The 27,154-nt window shown below is 38.0% G+C and overlaps 1 protein-coding gene and 1 long non-coding RNA gene across 3 annotated transcripts in view; one reads left to right on the top strand and one right to left on the bottom strand.

Annotated features, from left to right (window-relative positions):
- LOC133531913 (dymeclin) overlaps positions 1 to 16,614 on the top strand; it is a 26,868-nt gene extending 10,254 nt beyond the window's left edge. The window contains exons 9-18 of one of the 2 annotated variants that reach the window (XM_061870326.1): positions 136 to 223; positions 1,874 to 1,953; positions 3,580 to 3,702; positions 4,804 to 4,929; positions 6,210 to 6,372; positions 7,585 to 7,683; positions 8,460 to 8,518; positions 8,872 to 9,039; positions 10,440 to 10,565; positions 12,042 to 16,614. In XM_061870326.1, coding sequence (XP_061726310.1) covers positions 136 to 223; positions 1,874 to 1,953; positions 3,580 to 3,702; positions 4,804 to 4,929; positions 6,210 to 6,372; positions 7,585 to 7,683; positions 8,460 to 8,518; positions 8,872 to 9,039; positions 10,440 to 10,565; positions 12,042 to 12,185 — 1,176 coding nt within the window. In that variant the 3' untranslated portion in view covers positions 12,186 to 16,614. The other variant, XM_061870327.1, reaches the window with a different exon arrangement.
- Positions 11,999 to 27,154, bottom strand: LOC133531914 (uncharacterized). Its single transcript, XR_009801621.1, has 2 exons — positions 26,868 to 27,154; positions 11,999 to 12,197 (listed from the first exon to the last, which is right to left on the bottom strand). It is a non-coding gene; the product is annotated as an uncharacterized LOC133531914 (long non-coding RNA).

Below are 27,154 nucleotides of genomic sequence, written 5' to 3'. Positions count from 1 at the left end.
TAAAGGATATACTTTTGAATGTGAATTTTAGAAATTTATCCATATTTGGAAAAGTTATCTTGGATGTCAGATACTTTTGGCGCGTTGTTTCATCCGCTACTATTGATGCTGACTGTACCTAACTTGTTTATTCAGGCTTGCCTGCTGCTGCTCGCGCTGGCGAACCACTGCGCCTCGCGGAACCTCTACCGACAGGCGCTGCTGTCTGCTGCGGACACCGCCAGTTAGTAAAACTTGCTTACGGTTACTTTTATTTACTATGAATCCGCTACATTCGAACTTTATAACGAAAATAAATGTCATTCCTAAAATTCTTTAATTACATTTTCATTGTACTTATGTCCGTATGGTAGCAAAAAAAAAGTCATTTATTGTTGCAAAAAAAAAAGTACATACAGCAAGCAGCAGCAAACATGATTGACTAATCGTTTTGACTTTTAAAACTTTCACGATTTTTACAAATTATTAAATTATAGAACGGGTCTTAATCGCGTATTAAGTTCTAAAACGCGATTAAGTCCCGTTCTATAATTTAATAATGCATATGATAGCAGTCAGACAAAAACCAATTTTCCGTTTCGAAATTGTAAATAACAATATCGTACGCACACACTACTGAACCGGTGAGCTCCATCTTCTCCTGTCTTCACTTTCCATCAGGTGTGACTAGAGCCAATCGCCGATCAGTTTTTAATAAAAAAAAAAACATCGTTAAAATGCAAAAAAGTAAATAACGCCACCTTCAAAGATGATTGAACACGTAGTATGGAATTGAATTAAAACTGTCGTGAGACATACTAACATAAAACTAATTCTACGGATTCCACTCACGTGTTTTTAGTCACTCGCGCGACATGTTTCGGAGAGCCTAGGTCTCCTTTCTCAAGCACTCACAGTGCGAGCAGCGTTCACGACGTCCGTGCTTCGCGTACTGCTGCGCGCCGCGCGCGCTGAGAGAACCGGTTGTGGGAAGTCTTGGTTCTGCTGAAGGGTCACAGGCTTCCATGCTGGCGGCACAGCCCAGCCGTGAAACGATCGAGATCAACATAGCGGCTGGGCTGTGCTGCTAGCATGGAAATCTGTGATCCTTCAGCAGAAGGCCAGTGAGTGTGGTTACAGTATAGTGTACATAGTGAGTTCTTGCTGTTTGGCACTACAAGTGTTAAGTGACCCAAATCCAAACACCACATCACTAAGCACGCCTACTACGACAGCGCAAGATCTCCTCCAACCGGTTCTCTCAGCGTGCGACGCGACGCGCAGCAGTACGCGAAGCACGGCCGTCGTGAACGCTGCTCGCACTTATAGTGCTTGAGAAACGAGACCTAGGCTCTCCAAAACATGTCGCGCGAGTGACTAAAAACACGTGAGTTGAAATCGTAGATTTTTTTTATCGTAGTATGGAAATTGTCAATCTTCTACACATATATTATAGAGCTCAACGAGGGGGGTGGAGTTAGGGTCGGCAACGCGCATGTAACTCCTCTGGAGTTGCAGGTGTACATAGGCTACGGAGACTGCTTACCATCAGGCAGGCCGTATGCTTGTTTGCCACCGACGTAGTATAAAAAAAAATATTATAAATAATAAATAAATAAATATTATAGGACATTATTACACTAATTGACTAAGTCCCACAGTAAGCTCAATAAGGCTCGTGTTGAGGGTACTTAGACAACGATATATATATAATATATAAATACTGAAATACATAGAAAACACCCATGACTCAGGAACAAATATCCATGCTCATCACACGAATAAATGCCCCTACCAGGATTTGAACCCGGGACCATCGGCTTCAGAGGCAGGGTCACTACCCACGAGGCCAGACCAGTCGTCAAAAGTTCATTATATATGTTTAATTTTGTAGATACGGCTACGACACCACAGAAGGAACCGGAAAAAGGTTCGGGGCCCGAGATGACGCCGCCCCGAATAGACATGGCCGCGGTAAATATAGACTTACCCAGAATATGTCTAAGGCAGATGACACAATCGCTAAATTATTCTTTGTTAATTTCGCAAAATGTTCTTTCTCTATAACTCTGTATCTTTAGGTATTTAAATAAAAGTAAACGAAGAAATTTGTACATTTTCGGGTAGTTATAACATTTATTGGTTAACCAAATATGAAACCACCTGGATCTGTGACTGAACGACCTGACTTTAACCTACATTAAATTTGATCATGTAAGGTTTTTATCTACCCTCAACTGGCTTAAGAAGCCATTTGATGGTAGATTTTGTTTACTTTTATTGTAATACCTAAAGATACAGACTATAAATCAAGGTCTCAAATACTCGGCCAATTTGGTTAGTGGAAATTAAATTTAATATTTTTTGGAGATTCTTGTTCGAGATGACCCTCTCCTGAAACGGCCCGTCTGCATAATGCGCCATTCTTACAATTACCCCTCTTAAACTTTAATTTGACTTTTAAAACGTATCTTTTTATACAGCAACGATTTCGTAGACGGGACATTTTGAGATAGGGGCATTTCTGTGAAAGAAATTGGAGAAAACGTTTTCCAATAGGGAGTATTACTGCAATGTTCTGCCGCCAGAGAGCAGCACTATCACATATCCTAAACTTAAATATACTTTGCCTTAAACAGTTTTTAGGGTTCCGTAGCCAAATGGCAAAAAACGGAACCCTTATAGATTCGTCATGTCCGTGTGTCTGTCCGATTATGTCACCGCCACTTTTTTCCGAAACTATTTGACAAGTTTTCACCATGACATTGACGCATCAAGACGGTTTGTTTACAGAGGCCTACCGCGAAAAGCGAAAATAAAAAATGTCGTTATCTGTCTTTATCGCTCGAATATACAAGAGTGATAGAGTGGCAGATAACGAAACTTCGATTTTCGTGTTTCGCGGTAGGCCCTCAGTATGTGTTAGATGCGCCCTCTACGCAGAGTTTTGCGTAATATGCTATAGGGAGCGTGCATGAACTGTAGGAGGCAGCACAGGAGCCGTCAGATTTGGCGCGAGGCGTAAATGTGATGTTTATTGTTCCGATGTAGCCCACAAGATGGCAGAACCTACTATGCACAAGAAAACACGTGACGTGTAAATGTGCATGTATATGGTTTCGATTCAGGCCACAAGATGGCAGACCCTCCAACGCGCACGGTCCCTATTAGGACATATTTTTCTTTATACTTGTTATATAAAGAAAAAGCGTAAGCGTTGTTGTAAGCGGTGGTGGCCGAGTGGATATGACGTCCGACTTTCAATCCGGAGGTCGTGGGTTCAAATCCTGGCTCGTACCAATGAGTTTTTCGGAACTTATGTACGAAATATCATTTGATATTTACCACTAGCTTTTCGGTGAAGGAAAACATCGTGAGGAAACCTGCATACATCTGCGAAGAAATTCAAAGGTGTATGTGAAGTCCCCAATCCGCATTGGGCTAGCGTGGGGACTATAGCCCGAGCCCTCTCGCGCATGAGAGGAGGCCTGTGCCCAGCAGTGGGACGTGTATAGGCTGAATTATTATTATTATTTACTTGTTATATAGTTGTTCATATTTTTTTTTTTATCGTATCCCAATGCCAAGTCTGTTTCCCAGCTCCACAAAGCCCTATGCGCCACCGCGGGCTGCGAGCATTCTACACTACTCCTATACCTGATGTTGCATTCCTGCAAAGCCTACAAACGGCACGTCAGCAACGTGGAACACATAGAACACTTGGTAAGATTGGCACAAAAGTCTACTTTGTCTATTCCTTTGGAACTTATTCTTATTTAGTTATTCAGCGAATAAGGTACAACACTTTTAAATAAATAAATAAAATAAATCTTTATTTCCAGAAATTCAAAATTCAATTCAATGTAGCAGGGTCTCCGCACTAGGCTTTGCCTGTATCGCGGGGTACCAGGAATACATTATCCCACAGAATGAAAGTTACAAACATAAAGTCCAGCTTTTGGCAAAATAACTTATAACTAACAATCAAATTGCAATACAATGAAAGTATAGTATGTACATTATAGTCTGACTACATACTTACCTATTTATAAAGTAAATTAGTTAAGTTCCGCACCCAATGGTTAAAACGGGATCCTATTACTAAGACTACGCTGTCCGTCCGTCTGTCTGTCTGGGTGTAACTCATGAACCGTGATAGCTAGACAGTTGAAATTTTCACAGATGATGTATTTCTGTTGCCGGTAAGAGCGTGCGACTTGCAATCCGGAGGTCGCTGGTTCAAACCCCGGCTCGTACCAATGAATTTTTCGGAACTTATGTACGAAATATCATTTGATGTTTACCAGTCGCTTTTCGGTGAACGAAACATCGTGAGGAAACCGGACTAATCCCAACAAAGCCTAGTTTACCCTCTGGGTTGGAAGGTCGCTTTCGTAAAAACTAGTGCCTACACCAAATCTTGGGATTAGTTGTCAAGCGGACCCCAGGCTCCCATGAGCCGTGGCAAAAATGCCGGGATAACGCGAAGAAGTAGTAGATGAAACGCCCATTATACCATTGGTTGACGACCAATCGACTTTTATATCGTAATATATGACGACCGGTTTGGCCTAGTGGGTAGTGACCCTGCCTACGAAGCTGATGGTCCCGGGTTCAAATCCTGGTAAGGGCATGTATTTGTGTGATGAGCATGAATATTTGTTCCTAAGTCATGGGTGTTTTCTATGTATTTAAGTATTTATAAATATTTATATATTATATATATCGTTGTCTAAGTACCCTCAACACAAGCCTTATTGAGCTTACTGTGGGACTTAGTCTTATAATATTTATTTATTTATATGTAATATGTTATATTTGCAGATAGTCCCCATACTCCAAGTGCTATACAACGCTCCAGACAGCAACTCGCACCACATATACATGTCGCTGATTGTATTACTAATATTGACAGAAGACGATGCTCTTATAAAGAATGTGCATCTTATCGTAAGTATCATAAATTAACTAGAAAATCTTACGTATGTATAGGCAAAAAACTTAAGTAAGTCACCTGTTGTATGTAGTTGTGACGTGTTCGAATAGACAATACATGTTTAAAAGACACACACAAACAAAACAAATGTCTATTCGAACACGTCACAACTACATACAACAGGTGACTTACTTAAGTTTTTTACCTATATATATATATTATTATACATAGAAATGAAAACACGAGAAACACAGTTACAGAGTAAATTAAATACAACAAAGGCGAACTTATCCCTGGGTGTAAATTCTGCAGTCTATAGTGCGTTCGCGTTAAGACTACGTTTTCTTAACTTGAGAAAGTATGCCTTCAATTGGTTACTGTGAACAGGACTTTCTAATTAGCAATCAAAAGCATTGATTGAGTAAGATGTGTATAGGGAGCGTGCATGAACTGTAGGAGGCAGCACAGGAGCTGTCACATTTTTGACGCGAGGCGTAAATGTGAGGTTTATTGTTCCGTATAGCCCACAAGATGGCAGAACCTACTATGCACAAGAAAACACGTGACGTGTAAATGTACATGTTTATGGTTCCGATTCAGGCCACAAGATGGCAGACCCTCCAACGCGCACGGTCCCTATAATCTAAGACAATGTCGTGCTTCGACTTTGACAGGTAAACGAGATGGCGCTGTACAGCTCCATACTTTTTGCGGTAAATCTGATTGTCAAAAGTTGACGTTTGACAATTCAGTGACGGTAAAACATATGGCGCAGTACAGCGCCATTTTGTTTTCGATGTCAAATTAAGGGGCACGTTTTTGTTCCTATTTGTTCTTTGTTAGGAACGATTTGATTGGTTAGGCAAAATTATGATTTTACTGCATTCTTTCTTATCGCGAGCGAACTATATGAAATATGTTTCGCTCCTCGTTTTTTATATCATTATAAAAAAATCTCAAAACATGATATAGATTTGAAATTTGATAAAAAGTTTAAACTAACAATTTCAATTCAATTTCAATCATTTATTTGTGTCGAATCTAGGGAGATCCATATAGTTTTAGTACAGTACAGCGAATCATAAAATTAATTAGTAACAAATTGAGAAGGATTTTTACTGTAAGCAGAGGTTCGCGAGGTTCAGCTACAACCTCGTTCCACGAAACTGTTTTATTAGCTTGTTTAGTATTTTACATGTATCCTCATAAAAGTCATAAACAAAAAAATGTGTGATTTACATTTATTTTGTTAAAAACAGGATGATCCATATGTGATACTGTGTTATTGTTTCAGACATTGAAAAACATTCCCTGGTACACAGAGCGTCAGATATCAGAGGTCTCACTCGGCGGACTGATGGTTCTAGTACTAGTCCGGGCTTTGCAGTACAATATGGCGCGCGTTCGCGATAAATACTTGCATACCAACTGCCTTGCCGCCATCGCTAATATGAGCTGTAAGTATATTCAGACATTGAAGAACATTCATTGGTACACAGAGCTTACTTAACACCTGCACAGGCTGGACTTTCAAAATCGCTGCCAACTTATCTTGGGCTGACTCTATATTGTTTTTTGCTTCGGCAAAAATTCCATTGAAACGCAATATACATTGTGATGTACCTTGGGCGACACGAGGCTTTTATTTTTTTAGAAACTTGTATGCAATAACTTTGGTGAACAGCAGATAACTTTGACTTTGTCGCCATAATGATTACAAACTAATTGACAAATTAAAATCCGCATCGCAGGTTTGTCAGGAGAATCCTGACCTGTCACGGTCGCCACTATTTTCCAGGCGGACAATAAGAACTCCACCAATACTTTGACTAGTTTATTACGAAGTTCACAATTTGAAATTAAATACGATCTTTTTTTCACGGCAGTTTCTATTCAAAATGCAAAAAATACCGTACCTACGAAATTATGAGAAATTGGCTGGGAATGGCGTGCGCGCGCTTCAGAGGTGACTCGCCGCCTGGGGCGAGCACTGCGCTGCCCGCGCGGCGCGGGGGCGCTCGTGCCAGGAGGGTACAACCATAAATCAGCAACAGGCGTCGTCGTTACACACAAACAATAAAGCGATCCGCAACAGGCTTCGTCATTTTCCCTTATGTTATTTTATTTTATTTTATTTCTTGGGAAAACTTACAGCTAATGTAACAAAATAGGTTTCGAAATAAAAACAGTAAGCCAATTACAAGTTTCCACAGGTAGAAACTGCATAAAGTACATGGCGTGCGAAATTGCAGAATTAATAATAACTATTATGCTTAAAACTATGTTGCTTGACAGGAGACTGAGTTAAACATTCAACGAGAAGAACAAAAGATAAATAAATAAGATGGAATTGCATAAGTGTTAACAGTTGGAGAAATCTTGGCTCATTAGTTTGCGAATTGAATTAAAACTATCACAGAACAGATCGATGTGTTCGTGATGTTTACAAAGCCGATTAATTATTACAATAAAGTATTTTTAAAGGACCGCCCCGAATCGCATCCGGCCCAAAGGTTCCCATCACACTAGCAGCGTTTCCACGCTGTATAGCCAACGAAATCCCCTGCACCGGATACGACTCGGAGCGTGGATCACAGCCCTTTGATAAAAATTTAGTTTGAGGCTCGATCGTGTAAGATTTTCCCCAAATATTTATTTATTTGTTTTAGGTGAGTTCAGAAACCTCCACCCGTACGTCGCGCAGAGGTTGGTGTCGCTGTTCGAAACGCTCTCAAAACGGAGAGCGAGGCTATGTAACGAAATAGAAGGTAAATATCTATATCCCCAGTGAGAAATAAACGAATCAGTTAATTATTGGATATTTTGATGTTGTTTGAACCATAGAACACGAAGATATATTTTTAAATTGAATTTAAACTGATAACCCCACCGACTGATCCAGATGTATGTACCAAAGATACATTGATTGAGTAAGATGTGTAAAATCTAAGTCAATTTTGTGCTTCGAATTTGACGGGTAAGCATTTTGCGGTAACTATGATTGTCAAAAGTTGACATTTGACAATTCTGTGACCGCAAAACACAAAGAGTAAGTATATGGAAGACATATAGCGCAGTACAGCGCCATCTGTTTTGGATGTAAAACTAACGGGCACGTTATTCTCTTAGACTTTACTTCTCTATTACAATCAATTGTCTTTGTATGTACATAAGTTTTGCGAATTGACTAAAGTGGATGAAACTAATCATGAATGCATGATATCACATACACACAAAATATGTGGTTATGTGCGTGGCAACTCCCTATGGTGAGGTACGGTTACTACGAGTAACATTTTTAACAAAATTCAGATTAATAAAGACGCAAACAGCGGAAAAATTTATGACCCTATGAAAGTACCGCCGCGACGGTACCTGAGGTACTTTCTCGTTGAGTTTTGATTAGTCCGCAAACAGCGACAATTGTCAATATTGCCGAAATTATGTGTATTTGATACTCGTGTGTTTGTTCCGTTCTATGTGTATATTTCTTTTATCATAATTATGTCTATGCTATAGATTAAACACCGTTACTTTTTTTCAGGGGGCGATATTAATAATTTAGAATTACCACATCACGCAGAGGAGAAAACAGAAGAAATAGTAAGTACTTATTACAAATAAATTAACTAAAAATATCGGTGCAAATATTTTTGACCACTTGGCTTAAATGTTCAAACTGGGCTGTATAATATTTACGAGGATCTTTATAAAAAAAATGGGATTAACCAGTCCAGAAACATTAAACTTGGGTTGGCATGGATGAACTTTAACAAATTAATCAAATTATACACATAATCCTTTCTCAAGTATCACTCTATTGATAGGTGAAAACCGCAGAAAAATCCGTTCAGTAGTTTTTGAGTTTATCACGAACATACATACAAACAGACAGACGCGGCGAAGGACTTTGTTTTATAAGATGTTATAAGTGATTACGTTGTCTTCACTTGCAGGTGGAACACATCCAAGTTCTAGACGAAGTACTCCGGATGCTGCTGGAAATAATGAACTCCTGCCTGACACACCAGCTGCAGCACAACCCCAACATGGTGTACTGTCTCCTGCACAAGCGGCAGCTCTTCCAGAACAACCCACATCACATCACGCAGAACATTGAAATGGTAAGAGATACTTCCAGGTGGAACGCATCCAAGTGCTAGACGAAGTGCTGCGACTGCTGGAGGTCATGAACTGCCTCACTCACCAGCTGTAGCACAAAGCCATCGCGGTATACTGTCTCCTGCACAAGCGGCAGCTCTTCCAGAACAACCCACATCACACGCAGAACATTGAAATGGTAAAAGATACTTCCAGGTGGAATATTGTATCTTTAGGTATTTAAATAAAAGTAAACATAATCTACCCTCAAACGGCTCCTTAAGCCGGTTGAGGGTAGATGAAAATATTATATGATCAAATAATGTAGGTTAAAGTCAGGGTGTTCAGTGACAGATCCAGGCGGTTTTGTATTTGGTTGGATAACCAATAAATGTTATATATAACTACCCGAAAATGTACAAATTGTTTGTTTACTTTTATTTAAATACCTAAAGATACAGAGTATAGACGAAGTGCTGTCAACGCTGCTGGATATCTTGAACTCCTGCTTGACACACCAGCTGCAGCAAAACCCCAACATGGCTCCGCACTGTATCACGCACAACATGAAGAGGGTATGAAATAAAAAAACCGGACAAATTCGGGTCGCATACGCCCAACCAGGTAAATTTATCTATTTTATTTTTATTTTTTACATATTTAAAGGTTTCAGGGTTTTCCCTGTACTTGTAGTATAAGAAATATAAAACGATATATAACTTGCCAAGTTTTATAGATCTAGTTCAACGGAAAGGACTCTTAATCTATAAATTTTGATTCCCTTGAGAGTGTCGAAATATACCTACGTTTTTTGCGGCATAAACGGCCGTATCGCTTTTTACGTGAACTTGAAAGTTTGATTTTTTCACAGCTTCAAGGAATTGTAGTCCTGAGTATATGGTTTTAATTTCAACTCAAAACCTCCACGCTTTCCCGAAATAATTGGTCTTGACAGACAGACAGACGGAAGGACAAGAAACTGATCTTATAAGTGTTCCGTTTTTTTCTTTTGTGGTACGGAACCCTAAAAAGATGTGGGAATATTGTCATTATGATAGTAACATTAGGTCATCGTGTTGCGCGCATATTTAGCGAGAGGCACCGGCAATGGATTTTCGTCAGATTGTAATTGGCCCACAGTTTACAATAAATTGCCCAGAAACATCGTCGAAGCTCCAAATTTAACTAGCTTTAAGCGCCGATTAAAAAACTGGCTTATCGAGCGCCCATTCTACTCCTACCAAGAGTTATAATAGTATACCTACTTAATTAAAATAATATTAATTTTGAATGTAAAATGTTAATAGTTATAAATTTATCCATAATGTTGACGTATAAATTGGTTTTACTAATCAAAATGATTATGATCATGCCTTGCCCTGCTTTCTGATGTATTTCATACTTAACCGGTTTATTGTTACAGGTGATAGGGTACTTCTCAACGCGCCTGCAGCGGGTCCAAGACGGCGCCGGCGGCGACCTCAGCGTCACAGAGGTGCTGGCGTGCATCAAGAAGGGCGCCGAGCAGTGGTCCAGCGATAGGTTAAAGGTAAGGAATAATGAGTTCTTGTTTTTTGCTCTCGTTGCAACTTGTACAGTAAGCATCAATAGTAGCGGATGAAACAACGCTCCAAAAGTATCTGACATCCCGGACAACTTATCCAAATATAAATTAATTTCTAAAATTCACGTTCAAAAGTATATCTTTTACAGTCTTGTTGTTCTATTTTCAAGCCATCACTTTTTGTTACGCTGTTACAGAATGGTAGATAATTATGAAGCGTTATTTGATGCGCTACTTTTGATGCTGACTGTACCCCGATTTTTTAAGATTAGAATTTTTCTAACCTGAAAAGTAGTGGTAGTTAAGTTTTTCTTCCGAAATGATAGGGTTCGTATGATATCTTATATTGCGGTACAATAATATGTAATATACACTATAATTCAGTGCATCGTTACTCAGATTTAGTTTTGGAGGGAAAAGTTACCACGACTTTTAAAGATATAAAATCTTTAAACCTATTCTTGTAGAAGTCGCTTATCGTAAATTTTGTTAAAAAAACAACAACATTCATTTAGTTGACAGAGGGAATAATACTAGAAGAAGTATTTATATCATCTCAAAATATTTCTACATAGGACAGTATTATTTCTAACATCAAAACATAATAAACTTATGTCTAAGCATTATATAAGGAACCGATTAACCGGTTTCTCGCTCGGTCTTTTTGAACTAGGTTAAAAACCGGTTAACGAAAATGACTAATGTTGAATTTAAATTAAATAAAAGGTTAAATAAGTAGAATAACAAAAATAAATAAAATTACAATTTAAACTTTTGAAATTTTATGTGTTTATATTGTCATACAGACGTACATCAAAACGTACGATTAAATTCTATAAAACTCGTTAAAACAATATGAATAAATTATCACATTACTATTTGTTTGCGAATTAAGTGTAAAGGTTATAACGAGAAGTAGTGAATGGTGAGTTTCTTGTTAAGTTATTAGAGTGTACGTCTACATATAATCTGCCCAACTATTTAAAAGATAAAATACAGATTGACACATTTAGACAAAGGTACGGATTTAAGAAAAAAATATAAAAGAATAATCTGTAAGTTTCATATTTTAAATTGCCTTTTACTTCTCAGGGTGGTATTCCATCTGTCCAATTTCTTGGTCCAATGTGCATTGCGTCTCACTCTCTCATTAAGCGAAATGTGAGACGCAAATACACATTGGACAAAGATATTGGACTGATGGAATACCACCCTTAGATAGAAAATATAGAAATGTTTGGTTAGGATTGAATTCTATTCTGAATGTTAACTTCCTCAGAAATTCCCCGACCTGAAATTCCGGTGCGTAGAAGAAAATATAGAAATGTTTGGTTAGGATCTATTTATATTCTGATTGTTAACCTCCTCAGAAATTCCCCAACCTTAAATTCCGGTACGTGGAAGAAAATATAGAAATGTTTGGTTAGGATCGAATTCTATTCTGAATGTTAACTTCCTCAGAAATTCCCCGACCTAAAATTCCGGTACGTGGAAGAGGAGCGGCCCGAGGAGTTCTTCACCCCGTACGTGTGGTCGCTGGTGACGGGCTGCGGGGGCGTGTACTGGAGCAGCGAGTGCGCGCGCGCCGCCTCCGCGCTGTGCTGATGTCAACTTCAACTATACCACGTTCTAAACTCATCACTAAAAACAAGGTGCAAAGTTTCGGGAACCGGCTATATTTCCCACTTTAGTATATTTAACTAGTTACCCATAATCTAAAATTTGACAAGACAAATTCGATTTTTAATTAATCAAAATGTAAATTAAAAATATAATGGATTGGGAGGCTTTTTATTGGCTTCTGGACATCTCGAGGTTACATTTAAATATATATTTTTTAACAAAACCGGTTTGGTGAAATTAACCGGTTACCGGTATTTAAACACTGAACGCCGCGCCTATTAAATATAACGCGCCATCGTAAACCTTATGAGAGTGGATCAAGGTCTATAATACATTGCATACTGTAACCGTACGCGTTAAACTATGAAATGGATGAATCAACTTTCCAATTGTAAAAAAAAACAATAGCAAATCCCGTGCAATTTGATATGTTACTTGGAAACCGGTTCATTTCTCCTTACCGGTTTTCGTGATTCAGAGACTCAAAACCGGTGAGATATATTTTAACATTTGTTGATTTAACTACAGGATTTTTATCTTAATTACAACTCTTAAGTTAGCTGAACTATAGACGAATAAAACGTGTAAAGTAGAGCAAAATATTGTAAACACAACTTTGAAAAGTGAGATAGGTGGGGTTGTACTGTCTCATACGTTACGCGGGAACTGGATTGCCGTTAAAAAAATTGTATAATCTAAATGAATTTTAGGCAAAAATTTCATTTTTGATTTGATACAAGCTGTACTTGTCTTACCATAGGTAACTATAGTAGACGCAAACCAAACTGACGACCGAGGTCATATCACTATCTCTCTCATCCTACCTACAACCACGCGAGTGTGAATGAGAAGTTTTACGACCCCAGTCGTCAATTTGGTTTGCATCTACTATAATATTCATAGACAGTTCTTAAACCCCCAAACACAATTAGGTTGCGTTGTTTCCTCACAGAGTTCTTATGGCCAGTGGCCACCTCCTGTCTCCATCATCAGATCAGCTCAATGGTACCATAATATTTCATTGTCACCCAACTTACATATGTCTGCAAATTTTCAAATCAATCTGAAATCGGGATGTAGGTAAAATTTAACTTCCAAGATTTGGCCCACACTAACATACAAACACGTCAAAAAATATCCATACTGACAAAGTGCCAAAAATATGTATTCACGACCTTATTACCCATATATATTAAACTACGTATACATATTTACTGGCACTTCGTCCATATCGATATTTTTAGACGTGACTGTGCATACATGGCAAGTTAAATAAAAGCTTGTAAAATAGATAAAAGATTGAATTAAATACAATTTTCACTTTTGCTATATCGCTAGAATTACGAATGTATGAACTTGTGATGATAAATGTACACACACACACTTTTAACTGTAGATCGGTGGACCTTATTACAAAAGGCATAAGGTCCACTGATGGACTGGTCAGTTTAAAGAGTGTTGCTGATTGTACTAATTTGACCATAGACTAGATTTAAAAACTTAAGGTATTTTTAATAATATTTTATATTAGGTGATATTTTTAAGGCCGTCGGCTTTTATAAGTAGTTTTTGCATTTGACAATGTTAGTGTTCTAATATTTTAATTTATTTTTTTAAGGAAAAAGTGGCGACACTTAAAAATAACCTCCAAAATTGCACTTTTGCTTTTTGACCATTAGTGACCGCGGCCGGCAAAACGTCACAAGGACGAGATTTGCTTGTATCTTTATACGATAACCTGTCAAGGCCTCATTATAGCAAGCGACAAAGTGGACGTTTTGCCGGCCGCGGTCACATTTTATGTTTATGCATCATCATTTTTGTCACAATTTATTATTAGAACTATAATATAATTATATTCAAATATGTCTTTTGTGACGCGTTGCAGGAGCATTACGTGAATGTCGCTTAAGTAACGCCATTATTTCAATACTTCTGAAAATACTGAGAAAACGATATAATATAATACCGATTTGACGACCGGTTTGGCCTAGTGGGTAGTGACCCTGCCTACGAAGCTGATGGTCCCGGGTTCAAATCCTGGTAAGGGCATTTATTCGTGTGATAAGCATGGATATTTGTTCCCGAGTCATGGGTGTTTTCTAAGTATTTAAGTATTTATAAATATTTATATATTATATATATCGTTGTCTAAGTACCCTCAACACAAGCCTTATTGAGCTTACTGTGGGACTTAGTCAATTTGTGTAATAATGTCCTATAATATTTATTTATTTATTTATTTATAATAACAAAATATTGGTATATTCTCGAGCTTTACGGAGTTGATCGAGCTAGCTGCCATAGAAGGCAAAAACGTTACGTAAGCGACATTCCCCTAGAATGTCCCTGCATTGTTTATGCCTTGGCTTTATTAAATTTACCGTTGGACGGAATCGGCGCGTCAAGATAAAGGATTATTATTACACTTCCAGTCAGAAGGACTAAGAAAGGTAATTTCCCAGTCTTAGCAGCAATCGAAGATCCATTTTCATTGTCTAAGATGTGGAATGTCTAAGACAAATTCGTACCTTCAATTTGGCAAGTGATGTAGATGGCGCTGTACGGCTCCGTACATTATGGTTGGGGAGGCCAAGAGGAGATTTTTGGAGTTACTCGAGCGCGCCAGATTAAGATATAAGTTATATCTTCCTACTCCTTAGAGTCTACCTTATTCATTTTTAGGCGTCTATGTTGAGCTGTTGGTTGGTAGACGGTTCTACAAATCATCAAGCAGATTGTGGATTTGGTCATTTTAGTCCGAATTAATGCTATAATAGAGCTATGACTTAATCGAACAGGTATTTGTATTATGCATTTTCTTAATCTGACGGTTACAATGTGAAGATCGGGCGTCGAACTTGTGATTGTCAGATTAAGTTGTAAAGATAAAGATAAAGATATATTTATTTGCATAAATGTAGTGATGAACATAGGTGGACAGTAATTTGAAATATAGCATTAACTTGGACCAAAATAACCAAATCCACTTAACGATTTATTTAACCCTCCAAAATTAAAAAAAAAACTATAGACGCTTTCCTGCTCGCTGGAAAAAGAAAACTTTATATGACCTTTTTTTCTTCCTATGATCTAATCTTTCGGTTCAAGTAGGTCTCTACGACGCTCCAGTTTAGCATGCCGGCTCCCCAACTATTATGCGGTAACTCTGGTTATTAAAAGTTGACGTTTGACAATCTAGTTACCACAAAACATGGCCACAGTACAGCGCCCTATGGGTCAGCTGTCAAATTAGGGGGCACGTCTTTATTTTAGAATTTACCCCTCTATCAAAAACAATAGCTTTTTGACATCAATATAGCAGAAAGTGTCTGTCGAAAGGATGTATCTAATTACCCCTAAATGAAGAATGGTATGTGCAATACCAAAGCGGATATTTTGACTCCTTGTTAAGGTAAAAAAATGAAAAATGTTATAAGCTGTTTATACGTAATTATGCCATGAGTATGGCATGGTCATGGCCATAAAGGTGTATACTTGTATAGGTAGACTATTTTACATGTATACACATGGTGTGTGCAGTCTGCAATAATATGTTACTCTTCGAAGGACACAAAATATCTGACACAATTTTGTTTGTCAGGTGACTACCTACGGTGGCGCTGTGAGTCAAGCGCGAACATAATCGTATCTATCTCTGTCTATAGCTGTTGCGATAATGATTAGAGTGACAGAGATAAAAGTATTCGTGCCAGGTCTCCATAAATGGAATGAATTCAGATCGGTTCACTCGTAGGCGCATGGCATACTGCATCCGATTCGCACTACGACGGTCCGATGTTTGAGCGAGACAACGCTATGCGCGTATCATAGCGACATCCCGCTCGCAATAATACGCGCATAGCTCGACGTGCGAATCGAATTCAGTGTGCCGTGCGAATCGGATTTAGTGTGCCATGCGCCTTATTACCTTGACGCTGTAAAAAAATTTTTAAAGCTAACTCTTAGACTATTTTGCCTCTTTTCTTTGTTTTAAAAAGTACAGGGTTAACTGTATTAATAGGTTATTAAATCTATCCGATCACCCAAAACTTCCTGCCAGTGGCGTAGCGTGAACTAATCTAGCCGTGAACGAAAATAAACAGCTGTGAGGCCCTTTTCAATGTGTAATACCAAGGTAATCAAAAGCTTTGCCCTCCCCCCCCCCCCCCCCCCCCTTGTGCGAGGCCGTGGGCGAGGGCCCCAGTCGCTACGCCACTGCTTCCAGCTGAGAGGGATAGAGGTATACGTTAGTTATTTCCCTGTCACTCGTGGCAGGAAGATGGCAGAAACTCCTATAGGATAAATAAATTATTTGATTAATAATTACATATTTTAATATAGTTTTAATGGAAACGCAATATTGTATTATTATTGTAATAAATAGTTAAATAAAATGATATTTGGATAACTTGTCTTTCCATTTATTTATATGAATACACTCAGTATAATTTATACAATGTCTTAATCACCATCTGTGATATGATCTTACTCCTTGTAACTTCATTGATATGAAAAAGCGATTTAAAGAATACTTCCAGTTACAGGAAATTCGCATTTTTCGCAATCGCTACATGAACTCTACCTTCCATACGCTACATGCTACATTTGACTATCAAATCTGTGCTTTCGACCCGAATTCAAACGCTGCGCGCTGAAGTAATCCGTAAAACGGAACGTATGTGGCAGTGAAGGGTGACCAGTCTAAAATACGTACAATCATTAGAAGTTTTTTTTTTTCCAACTCCAGTAAAGTAATAAAGCAATATAAAAAAACTGATCAATTTCAAATACATTACATTATATAACACATATTTAATTATTTCTTAAGTTTTAAAGCAGATTAGATTCTATTGTATATTGTTTCTATACTGTTATCAAAAATGAGGTCAGGGATACCATGTAAATTCACATACATTTCCTTGCATTTCCTTCCTTCCGATTTTTATGTCAATCTCAATCAAACAAATCAATCGACAGGTGTGGAAGTGCGTAAACAAGTGTTTAGAAAACAAATCATTCGATTATTTCACTCCAAAATAAAACATTTTGAGTGTTTTGTGAACAATAAAGTGTAAAACAGAGTGTTGTGATTTCTAATACATTGACGGGACGGGTGATAAGATATAAGCAAGTAAGTGTTCTGGTTTCAATGCGTAAAATGTTTTAATTGAATTCATTAAAAATATACATGCTTTGTTTATTTAGATACTTTTAATGGTTACAACATAAATGCCTTTAAAGCTATAGTTTGAATGTTTTTTTTTAGTTAGATGTAAAGGTAGATTGTGCCTTACTGGTATGTATATGTATATTTATTAAAAAAAAAACGGTTTCTTTCTTTAAATTATAAAATAAAATAAAAACATTTTGAATGTAAGTATTGCCACACTTACATTAAAAATGTTTTTTTTTTTTTTTTTAGAACCATATTATTTTCCTGTTTTTTTTAATAGTTTAATTTTGTGAAATTATTAAATTTGGCTAATATTGTATACATTTTAAACAGAAAAATTTATGGAATATTAAAAAAAAATTGTAATATGAATATGCAGCATTGGAAAATTAATTGCTTTCGATCTGCAAGAACCTCGGATTGCACATCTGAATAAACATCTTCAACACCATATTTATTGTAAATAATGTGTCCATAATTTTACATAGGTACTTAACTATTTTATATATTTGCATGTCCTATAAGAATATCGTTAGCCCTTACTTCTAAATTTACTGAATACATTGGTATGGTTGTTACTATAGTAACACCTATGAGTAAAAGTAGCTAGCTTGCCTGAATGCTGCAGGCCTAGCTAAGTTTCTTGCTAGAGTCTTCATGGCATAGCTAGGCTAGGTTTAGCAAACCAGTGACTAAATTTCTATTAGCATGATCCCCTTACCACCCCTGGATCAGGTTGAGTCACTTAACCTGGTCCAGGTTGATCTCACTGGAGCACAAATTCAGTAGTATTCCTGAAAATTTTAGTGTGACATGGTAAGGTCCTGGGTTATCCCCAGGCTACATTCCTCCCACACAGTATAATTGCTCTACTGTTCTAGAATTATAGAGCCAAAGTCAGGTAGAAAATGAAAAGGTGGCTTGATATTACTGGGTTTACTAAACATTCTATATCTGTTTTTATAGGTGTCTTTGACCTTTGACCCTGAAATAGAAGTATTGGGGTCTTTAAGACTGTTTAATATGTATAAGTACAGTAGAATGTAGATGTAGTGTAGGGACGCCCGGCCGGAAACAGGCGGGCTGTCGATCACTTGTCGCATTCATTCAGCCCAATTTCCTGGAGTTGGAGCTACAGGTTACTGTCCCGGTGGCATTCCCACACTATTCTCCTCAAAGCTGTACAGTAGAATGTGCTTAATAATATCTTATATTTTTTTCTAATTCACCATATTACACTGTCAATGCAGTTACAAAACACTTTGTTTCCATACATTTTTTTCAACATTCATACACCTTTGTTTTGGAACCTTCTTAAGAGGGAAGTATACCACATGATCATCCATACAAAATGAGAAAATGTTTTTCCACTTCTAATAATTTCTATTCTCCATGATTTTTAAATTTTTTAGTATGCTATTGACACCATTTGACAATGAAAAACTTTTTTTTTTAAATTTGCAAAACAAAAAAAGAACTTTTTTTTTCAAAAAAACGAAACCTATTAACCTTGAATATATTATGCTGAAACGATTGACATCTAAAATCAAAGTGATTTGTAAGATATAGTTACTTAGTGGAAACCCCATTTCTCCCGAAATGGAATTTCATAGAAAAAGTACCGTTATTGCGTTGGGATCGCAAAGCGATTCTTCCCCTTTTAACGCATTTGCTGACAGTACGTCGACAGGCGGGGTACTTGTAGGCTTAACAATGCTTACCTCTGTTACTTTCAGCAAAAGTGTTAAGAGAAATTTAGTGCCAAACAAGAGACAGAAAAGTAATTTTATATATAAGTAAATATTCTTTAACTTTAACATGTCATATAATATAACCATGAAGAAATATACCTAGTACCTACCTACTTCGGGCTTACACACAGAATAAATATAGAATATTAAACTTGGTATTTCATGACATAATCAACTGATAAACTATTGATCCATAGTTAATATTGACTATGATATGGATTACATTGATAAGTTATCTCGGAAATTTCACTGTTATCTCCTAACTAGGGTTAAATTTTATTATTCCTTTATCTAGGTATTTAACCTGTCTAGGATATGAGATAAATACTGATATGAATGTGTAAGACAATTCCAAGGAGTTTAAGCTGATTTAAATAAATGGATCATAAGGAGCATATAAATGGTGACTGGCTTATATTTGTGCTAGGTACCCCTCCCAGCCCTGCTTGAGGAGGTAGCCATTGTAAATAAGTTTTATATTCAGCCAAGACTTAAATGACTTTTAAATACAATTTCGATGCGTATTCGCACGCCACTCCGGCGTGTGAGCTGTACAAACAGACCTTATGCATTTTGTAATAAGGTCCACCGATGGACAGTTAACAGTGTGGGTGATGGTACAGCGCTTTGAACGTCGATGTCCCGCTCGCACATCTGAGCGACGTGCAAATTCCCATCCAATGTGAATACGGCCTTATGGCATTATAGTCCATTGTTATATTACTGACTATAAATTAACAATTTAAAAAACTGCAAGCCAAAGTTTTACGCGCACAATTTACATGCCAAAGTTTGGGGTCCTTGGCAATTTGATAAATTACACTACCATAAAAGTCTAGCCTTTGTCTAAACTGTAAGAACATGACATTTGGCAATGGACCTCGTATCTGTAGGCGGTTAACGGCTGACTCATTTAAAATTGACCGGCTTATATTTTTTGCAAAGATTAATGGAGCCAATAGTCTTAGGTGAACAGTCAAAAAAACCTGAACCTTCTTTTGGTCTGAGATATTGCCTATGTGCGAATGGCATGGGCAATTAGGCAATGGCAAGTGGCAAATTTTTTCACATTTGTGTACTCAATTTATAGCATGTGCTAAGTTGTGTTGTGTCCCAGAAGCAACTGTGATATAGCGATTAATCCTGCGTCGTTTGTTTGCGTTCCTGCGTGCGTTTTTAACCCTTAGTAGTAGTTATATAGTTTATACTCGGCAACTTTTATTAAATTTTGGCTGATCAAATACCGATGCAGATGAGATGAGAGCCAAAATGTAGAGTGGTGACTATAGTATTGTCAATGATCTCAAAACTGTTGTATTTCAGGCCTTACTTGGCTAGACCAGAGGCCCATTTCTCGAACGGTATTAGACTAATATTATTAGTCCAGGAACTGTCAAGTCGTATGGGTTACCATGGTAACACACTAATAATATTAGTGTGTTGTCATTGACATATATCTAAGGACGGTTCAGTGGTGTCACTCACGAATTCGAGCCAATCGTGCAGTCTAACGCAACTAGTTGCGACCAATCGCGCGCGGGATGCGAGCTTATCAACCAATCGCGTTGTGGCGTTAGACTGCACGATTGGCTCGAATTCGTGTGCGTGACACCGCTGTACTGGCCCCATTCTTGTTGGCCGTAAGGCTCGTCCTTAGATATATGTCAATGGCCCTAGTCTATGTGCTGTACACCTTCTGCACCCTCAGAGCGAGTTGCATTGAACGGGAGGCCGCGTTCCCACTAATCGTAACGACAGATACTCGTGCGCCGTGGCCTGTATATTTAAACGGAGGTGTTCACATATAGGACGGTACGATTACTGTCGTTGCGACATAGCGGGAACGCGGCGGCCTAATATACCATTTCCTATACCTTATTGCAAGAGCATAAGGTCCACCAATAAGTTAAATAATGCTGTGGGTAACTGGGTAATCGTGAGGAGCGCGGGCGGTGGCTTAGGCAATGGCCAGCGCATACGCAGATTTGGGACACGATATCAAGGCAAGTTTCGTTTTACTACAATAAATGTATCAAATTCCTCCTGTGCATAACCGCATGCAAATATAGTCGCAATTTTGCGATATCTGTATGACGACACAAAGCATTCGGGGGTAAAGTCAAGAAGTCGGGGGTAAAAGTAGGTGCGCAGAACGCAAATTAGGTTAAACAAGCATACGGCCCGCCTGATAGTAAGCGGTCACCGTACGCCTGCAACTCCAGAGTTACATGCGCGTTGCCGACCCTAACACTCCGCACCCTCGTTGAGCTCTGGCAACCTTATTCACCGACAGGAACATAACACGAAGTAGGTATTACTTAGTGTTATTTGGCTGCAGCTTTCTGGAAGGTGGAGGTACATCCCCAGTTGGGCTCTGCTGTAGATCTGGAATGACATCCGCTGTGCTGTGCCCTACCACAGAAAGCGAGATGATATTCACAGTACCGATACGATACCTCTCTTTTGGACTTAGTTTAAGGACATATCCGGGATAAGGATAGACTCCGATGGCTCGGGCACGTAGTCCGGATGGAAAAGGATCGTGCAGTCTGGAGGGCGTACTCTGGAGTTACAAATGGCCGAAGACCGTCTGGACGCGCTAGGAACCGCAGAGATGAAGTGCAAAAAGTACCTTAGCGAACCCGGCGCCGTCGACTGGACAGAAACGGCTTTGGACAGAGAAAGCATGGCGGTCTTTGGTGTCGAAGGCCAAGATCCACTTCGGGTCGCTGCGCCACAGCAGAACTGTAGAGTCTAACTACGCTAATAAAGTTATCCGTTGCCAAGTGCCCTTAGCACTTCTAATTAATGTCACGTCCAAGTCGGTGAAAAGTTAGCGTGGTTGGGGTCTACTATTGTTAAGATATATAATATGCTGAGTGAGAATCAAGTGTCCAATGTTTTTTTCTCTGCAAGTTTGTCCTTTTTCCAAATGTAATATGTTGTGGCGTTAAATGAATGTATTTTCTTTCTTTCCAAATATCTAAGTATCACCCATGTATCACATTTTTTTTCCAAAAAGCCTTAAATAATTCGGTTAAGTAATCCGTTTTGGAGATAAATTGGATTATTTCGGGCGTACCCGATTCACAACGAACTCTAGGCCTTATTCATATATTATATGTCTCTTTGAAAATGTTTGTGGTGTTTATTAGCCATCCTTACTATAGTAGCTAATTAAGGTCATAGAGTTAATTACCAGACGGATTGCGATACGACGACGTCTGCGTCAGGATGTGAGCATTTAGTTAATCTGCTCAGCTATGTGCTGTTGGGGCTGCTCTAGGGGGTTATCGTCATACTCAGTAAACGGAAATACTTAAGTCATATTATTCATAATGGGCAGTTGACTATTTATCTATTGTAATTAAAAATCCGAACTTTCCCTTCGTTTCAACCTGCGTCGTCACGATAAAATCGTGACCTGTACCCCTAGTGTAAATTTATTCGATAGCGAAACGTGACGTACGCGTTTGCGTTAAGTTAAGTCTCATTTTGTATGGGATTTTGAGTTTCCAAAACGTCCCGCTTGGCGCGCTGTTTCTAAATCCTATACAAAATGATACTTAACGCAAACGCGTACGTCACGTTTCGCTATCGAATACATTTACACTAGGGCTCTGATAACCACGATGAAGAATAAAAGCATTTTCTGTTCATTTCAGGTATAGTTAATCCTTTCAAGTAAAATTAAAACTGTAAGAAATGTCGATAGTTTATCGATATGACTTTATCGACATTGTCACAGCAACCTGGTTACACATTGGTAATCGTACATGAAAACCAAGTGGTTACGGTGACAGCTGGCTTTCGCTTCATTTCATCTATTGAATCTCATATATCTATGATATTACTTTTTAATTTTTTATTGGATTACACACAAAAGTTCACATGCGATTCCTATTCTTGCCAAGCGTTTGTGGTTCGCCACCTTTCTCTTCACATGCATCGCATGTATATCTAATACTCATAACTGCATAAACTGCACGCATACACCAATGAAAACAGCATAGCATCTGCCACACGAAACAAACGCCACGCAAAAGCTTAAGAGGAATTCCTAGTTGCGATTTTTCCATACAAACGCTCTCGACTGATTCCTCCCTGAATTTTTAACCTAGAGCAGTGATTTTTTCAAATAAGATCAATATCATCAATATCTGTGCCGCTATGTTTTGCTTTTTTGGATTCTTTTATTTTGAAGAAAGATACAGCGCCTCGAAAATCGCAAAAACGGCTAAATCGAATTGGCTGTAAAAAAAGGCACAGTATACAAATATGACAAAAAATATCCAAAAAATCAAAACATAGCGGCATAGATTATTTCTTCCTCTTGCAATTTCCAAAATTTCATAATGATTAGTTGCGTTTTGGAGGAGGAAACAGTCGAGAGCGAAACCTCGATTTTTGAGTTTTTTGCGAGTGAATTTCGGTCCGAGCTGCAGTTGTCCTTATCGCACGAATTGGAGGCGGAGACAGTTTCTAAATATACGTACACAGAAGGAATAGTGATGGGCATAACATCCTTATTAGGGATTGCAGAACCGGTACTGTTTTAAAGAACCGGGATTTCCCGGTACTTCCGGAACTGGTCTAATTATTTCATTATTTTAAATAAAACGACAGCATTCTGCGATTTGACCACCTTTCATATTATAATTTAATAATCACATTTTCTTTTATTACGTAGTAGGCAATATTTTTTAGAAATATAGTATTTTACATTGCTCACACTTGTGCGTCACAAGTAAAAGATAACTACTTTGATGTTTGCCACTAGATAGCAAATTTAATGAAATTACATTGACGAGGGGATTTATATATAAGTATCGCAGTCGTATTGTATAATCCGCCGTATTACATTACGGCTAGCCGATATCAAAATAAGGGCCATTTTGAAATGCGGCGGTTCAACGATTAAGGTATGTTGGGTAAATACCGGATGCGGGTGAAGAACGTAGGACATTCATTTCCCCCTAATTTGGCTTTATTTTTTAATGTTGGCAACATTGTGTAAGACGCCATTTCATTGCGCCTCGACTGTCAGTGTCCCGGCGTCGCTCAGGGAGTCGGGCTTGTGCTATGTGCAATCACAGAGAGCAAGGTAAATTTCGCGAATTCTTCCTTCTATCCGATCTTCGCTCTGTAATTTATTTTGCGTATTGTGATGAAACTGTGTTTATATTTGTAATTGTGTTAACAGACCTAGCACTGCTGTAGACCGATATCCGATCTTGACCCTTCCAGGTAAAGATCGGACCAGAAACAATCAGATCTTTACCTATTTAAAAAACAGCAGTGATTATCAAACTTTAAATTTTCTTCAATTTACCTACTGACCTTAATTATCACATTTATTGTTTTCTTGATCACACTTTCGTACCATTATTTTTATCCAGTACCACTACCAGCGCGACGGTTACTGACAATGTAATTTTTTTAATTTCCGCAACCCAAAGGTTGCCTTTTAGCGATAACACCGCATGTTGTTTACCTATGCTTATGTGTATGTTTTCTTTTGTATTGTTTTCTTTTATTAAGGTGTGCAATAAAGAGTATTTATATTGTATAGGGATGATGATACATGTTGAAATTTATAACAAAATCGAGTAAAATAGCAAATGAGCAATTTTTCGCAATAAAGTACCTACACATACGGATGCATATGTAGATGTGCACGCATACATACATTGCTAGTTTCGGATACAAAATAGAGATAGGGCTTCGAAATTAGTTTCCTTAAAATGCTTCAAGAGGGCTCTCTTTTCCTATATATTTACTTTACTCTTTACATACGATCCTTACATTTTATAAAAAAAAAAGATTGTATATCAACTATATATATATATACATAATTGCAAAATGAAACCAACAAAATCGCAATTTTAATTATTTTCCATACTTCAAGATGGGCTCTCAGTGACCTTGACCTTTTTAAAGAACTACTTAGTCTTTTTGATTTCTAAGTTTGATTCTTATTTTTTTGGCGACCTTCATTAAAAAAGACTGGGCACGATTATTTCTTATTTTGATTTTTGTCTCTCCTACTTAAGTACTTAATATGTTCCAGTACATTCCATTCAATAAACAATACATTTACAATTTCCCTAAACCTGTACAGTTCACGAAATCTGAAATTGTCAAAACTTCGCAACGTATCTATTATTTTAGTGTTTTTTTTTATTACTTCGGGTAAACCTTACAATAAGAGGTTTCTTAGCACATTGTTTACTTATCAAATTGCCTTATGACATAGGTATCAAAGTTTGAGAGCCACAATTTTACCAATTTTTGTATCAGGGTTTAGATCGGATACAAAAGGGTAGACACCGGACCTATTTCTTTGTGATAACTTATTCTCTTTCCATTAGAAGCAACTTTTTTTCACCATCCAATGTTCTCCCTTGATGGCAAAACACTCGTTACCCTAAAAAAAAGTATGTCTCATCTTTACACAGGTACAAAACTAAAACCGTTCTATATTGAAGATTACCAAAATTCAGGCCGAATCTACGGTTATTATTTAACGATTCGCTACGTACTTCAAGAATCTGTCACGTGTTGAGATCTCGAAAAAACATTTTTTCACGAGTTCTCTCAATTGGTCCCAAAATTGTCCGGCATTATCCCAACATACTTTACCCAGATTGTCATTGCGATACGTTCTTCAATAAGGCGGCCCAAGTTTAGCCCCATCGTACTACAAGTTAAATAGATTGTAGTTTAACCATAGGTATATTTTATACCTACTTACAAAATTTCACAACACACCATGATCACTCCCAACTTACTGATTCGGATAGGTACAGTCAAGTGTAAAAATATGGGTGTACACATCTTACTCAAAAATATGTCCCATAGCATCTTATTCCAGTGTAATAAGAGCGTTAGTACCATATTTATGAGACGATTCTTTCGATACATATTTTTGCACTTGACTGTACGACGACAACCGAAGCTGAGACATCATTCTTTTTTGCAGTTTTTACCTATATGGTAATTAATATCAATCAATCAATCAATCATTTATTATTTCGTCATCATAGGTGTAAAATACATTTAGTACAGGTGATAGGGTGTTTGGTATTAGGGTGTAATAGGTACAGTATAATATAAAAATGAAAAACAATATTACGTGGTAACAACAAAAACAACTTGCGTCGGGCAGCGCAGAATAAATTCCGTCTGGCTCGCGGGCGATGTCGACGGAACGGCGCGCAATGAGCGAGCGCACGAGTCTCGCGTCTGTGTGCGCGCACTCACACTTAGATAGCTCCGGCTCCCGCCCACCGCAGCGCGACAGAAACATAGCTTCAAAAATTCGAGATTTGAAAAGTTGCTCAGCTAGGAATTGCTCTTAAGATAGAGGTAGGTAGGTAAATAAATATTAAATATGCTGCGGTTACCACCCCTATATTATCATTCGTGTGGTCAGATAGGGCACGAATTCAATTTGAAATTGGGGAACTGGCGGTAAATTCTTATTAGATTGGACAGTGCGAAGGGCGATTTTTATAAAGATTTATGTCCAATGCGCTTTGAATGGCCAATTACCGATACTATCTAATTGGTAACACAATTATTAATCCATTGACCTGATGCGCTTTGTATAGACTTAATAAAACAAAGCAAAAAATACTTTGAAGTCTATAGACGGTTACGTCTTTATTCTTCTAAAGGTTAAATCACTACAAACTCTCAAATGCCGCTGGTTAAAAATATAACTGTCGTTTATACCTGGTAAATAGCGGCAGTTTTGTCCATCACAGTCAGTGACACGGCTGCAAGTGTAAGTTTGTCCTGTGGTACATTTGAAAAGCGTTAACTCTTCACATTTGGGCAGGACACCCGGCCGGAATCGTAATGACGGATTGTCGGAACCATATTGATGAACGTTTCCTATCGCCTTTGTCAGTTTTCGTAACCGCCGCGACGCGCGCGAATGTGTTCCTATTTTGAAAATTGCTGGCCAGTGTTGCGTAATGTTTGTTTATGGCTACTTTTTTTTTCACGCAAACCACAAG

Source organism: Cydia pomonella, chromosome 26 (assembly GCF_033807575.1).
Source record: "Cydia pomonella isolate Wapato2018A chromosome 26, ilCydPomo1, whole genome shotgun sequence".
Lineage (NCBI taxonomy): Eukaryota > Metazoa > Arthropoda > Insecta > Lepidoptera > Tortricidae > Cydia > Cydia pomonella.
Note: the sequence above shows the minus strand (reverse complement) of the source record. Positions and strands in the feature narration are given on the sequence as shown.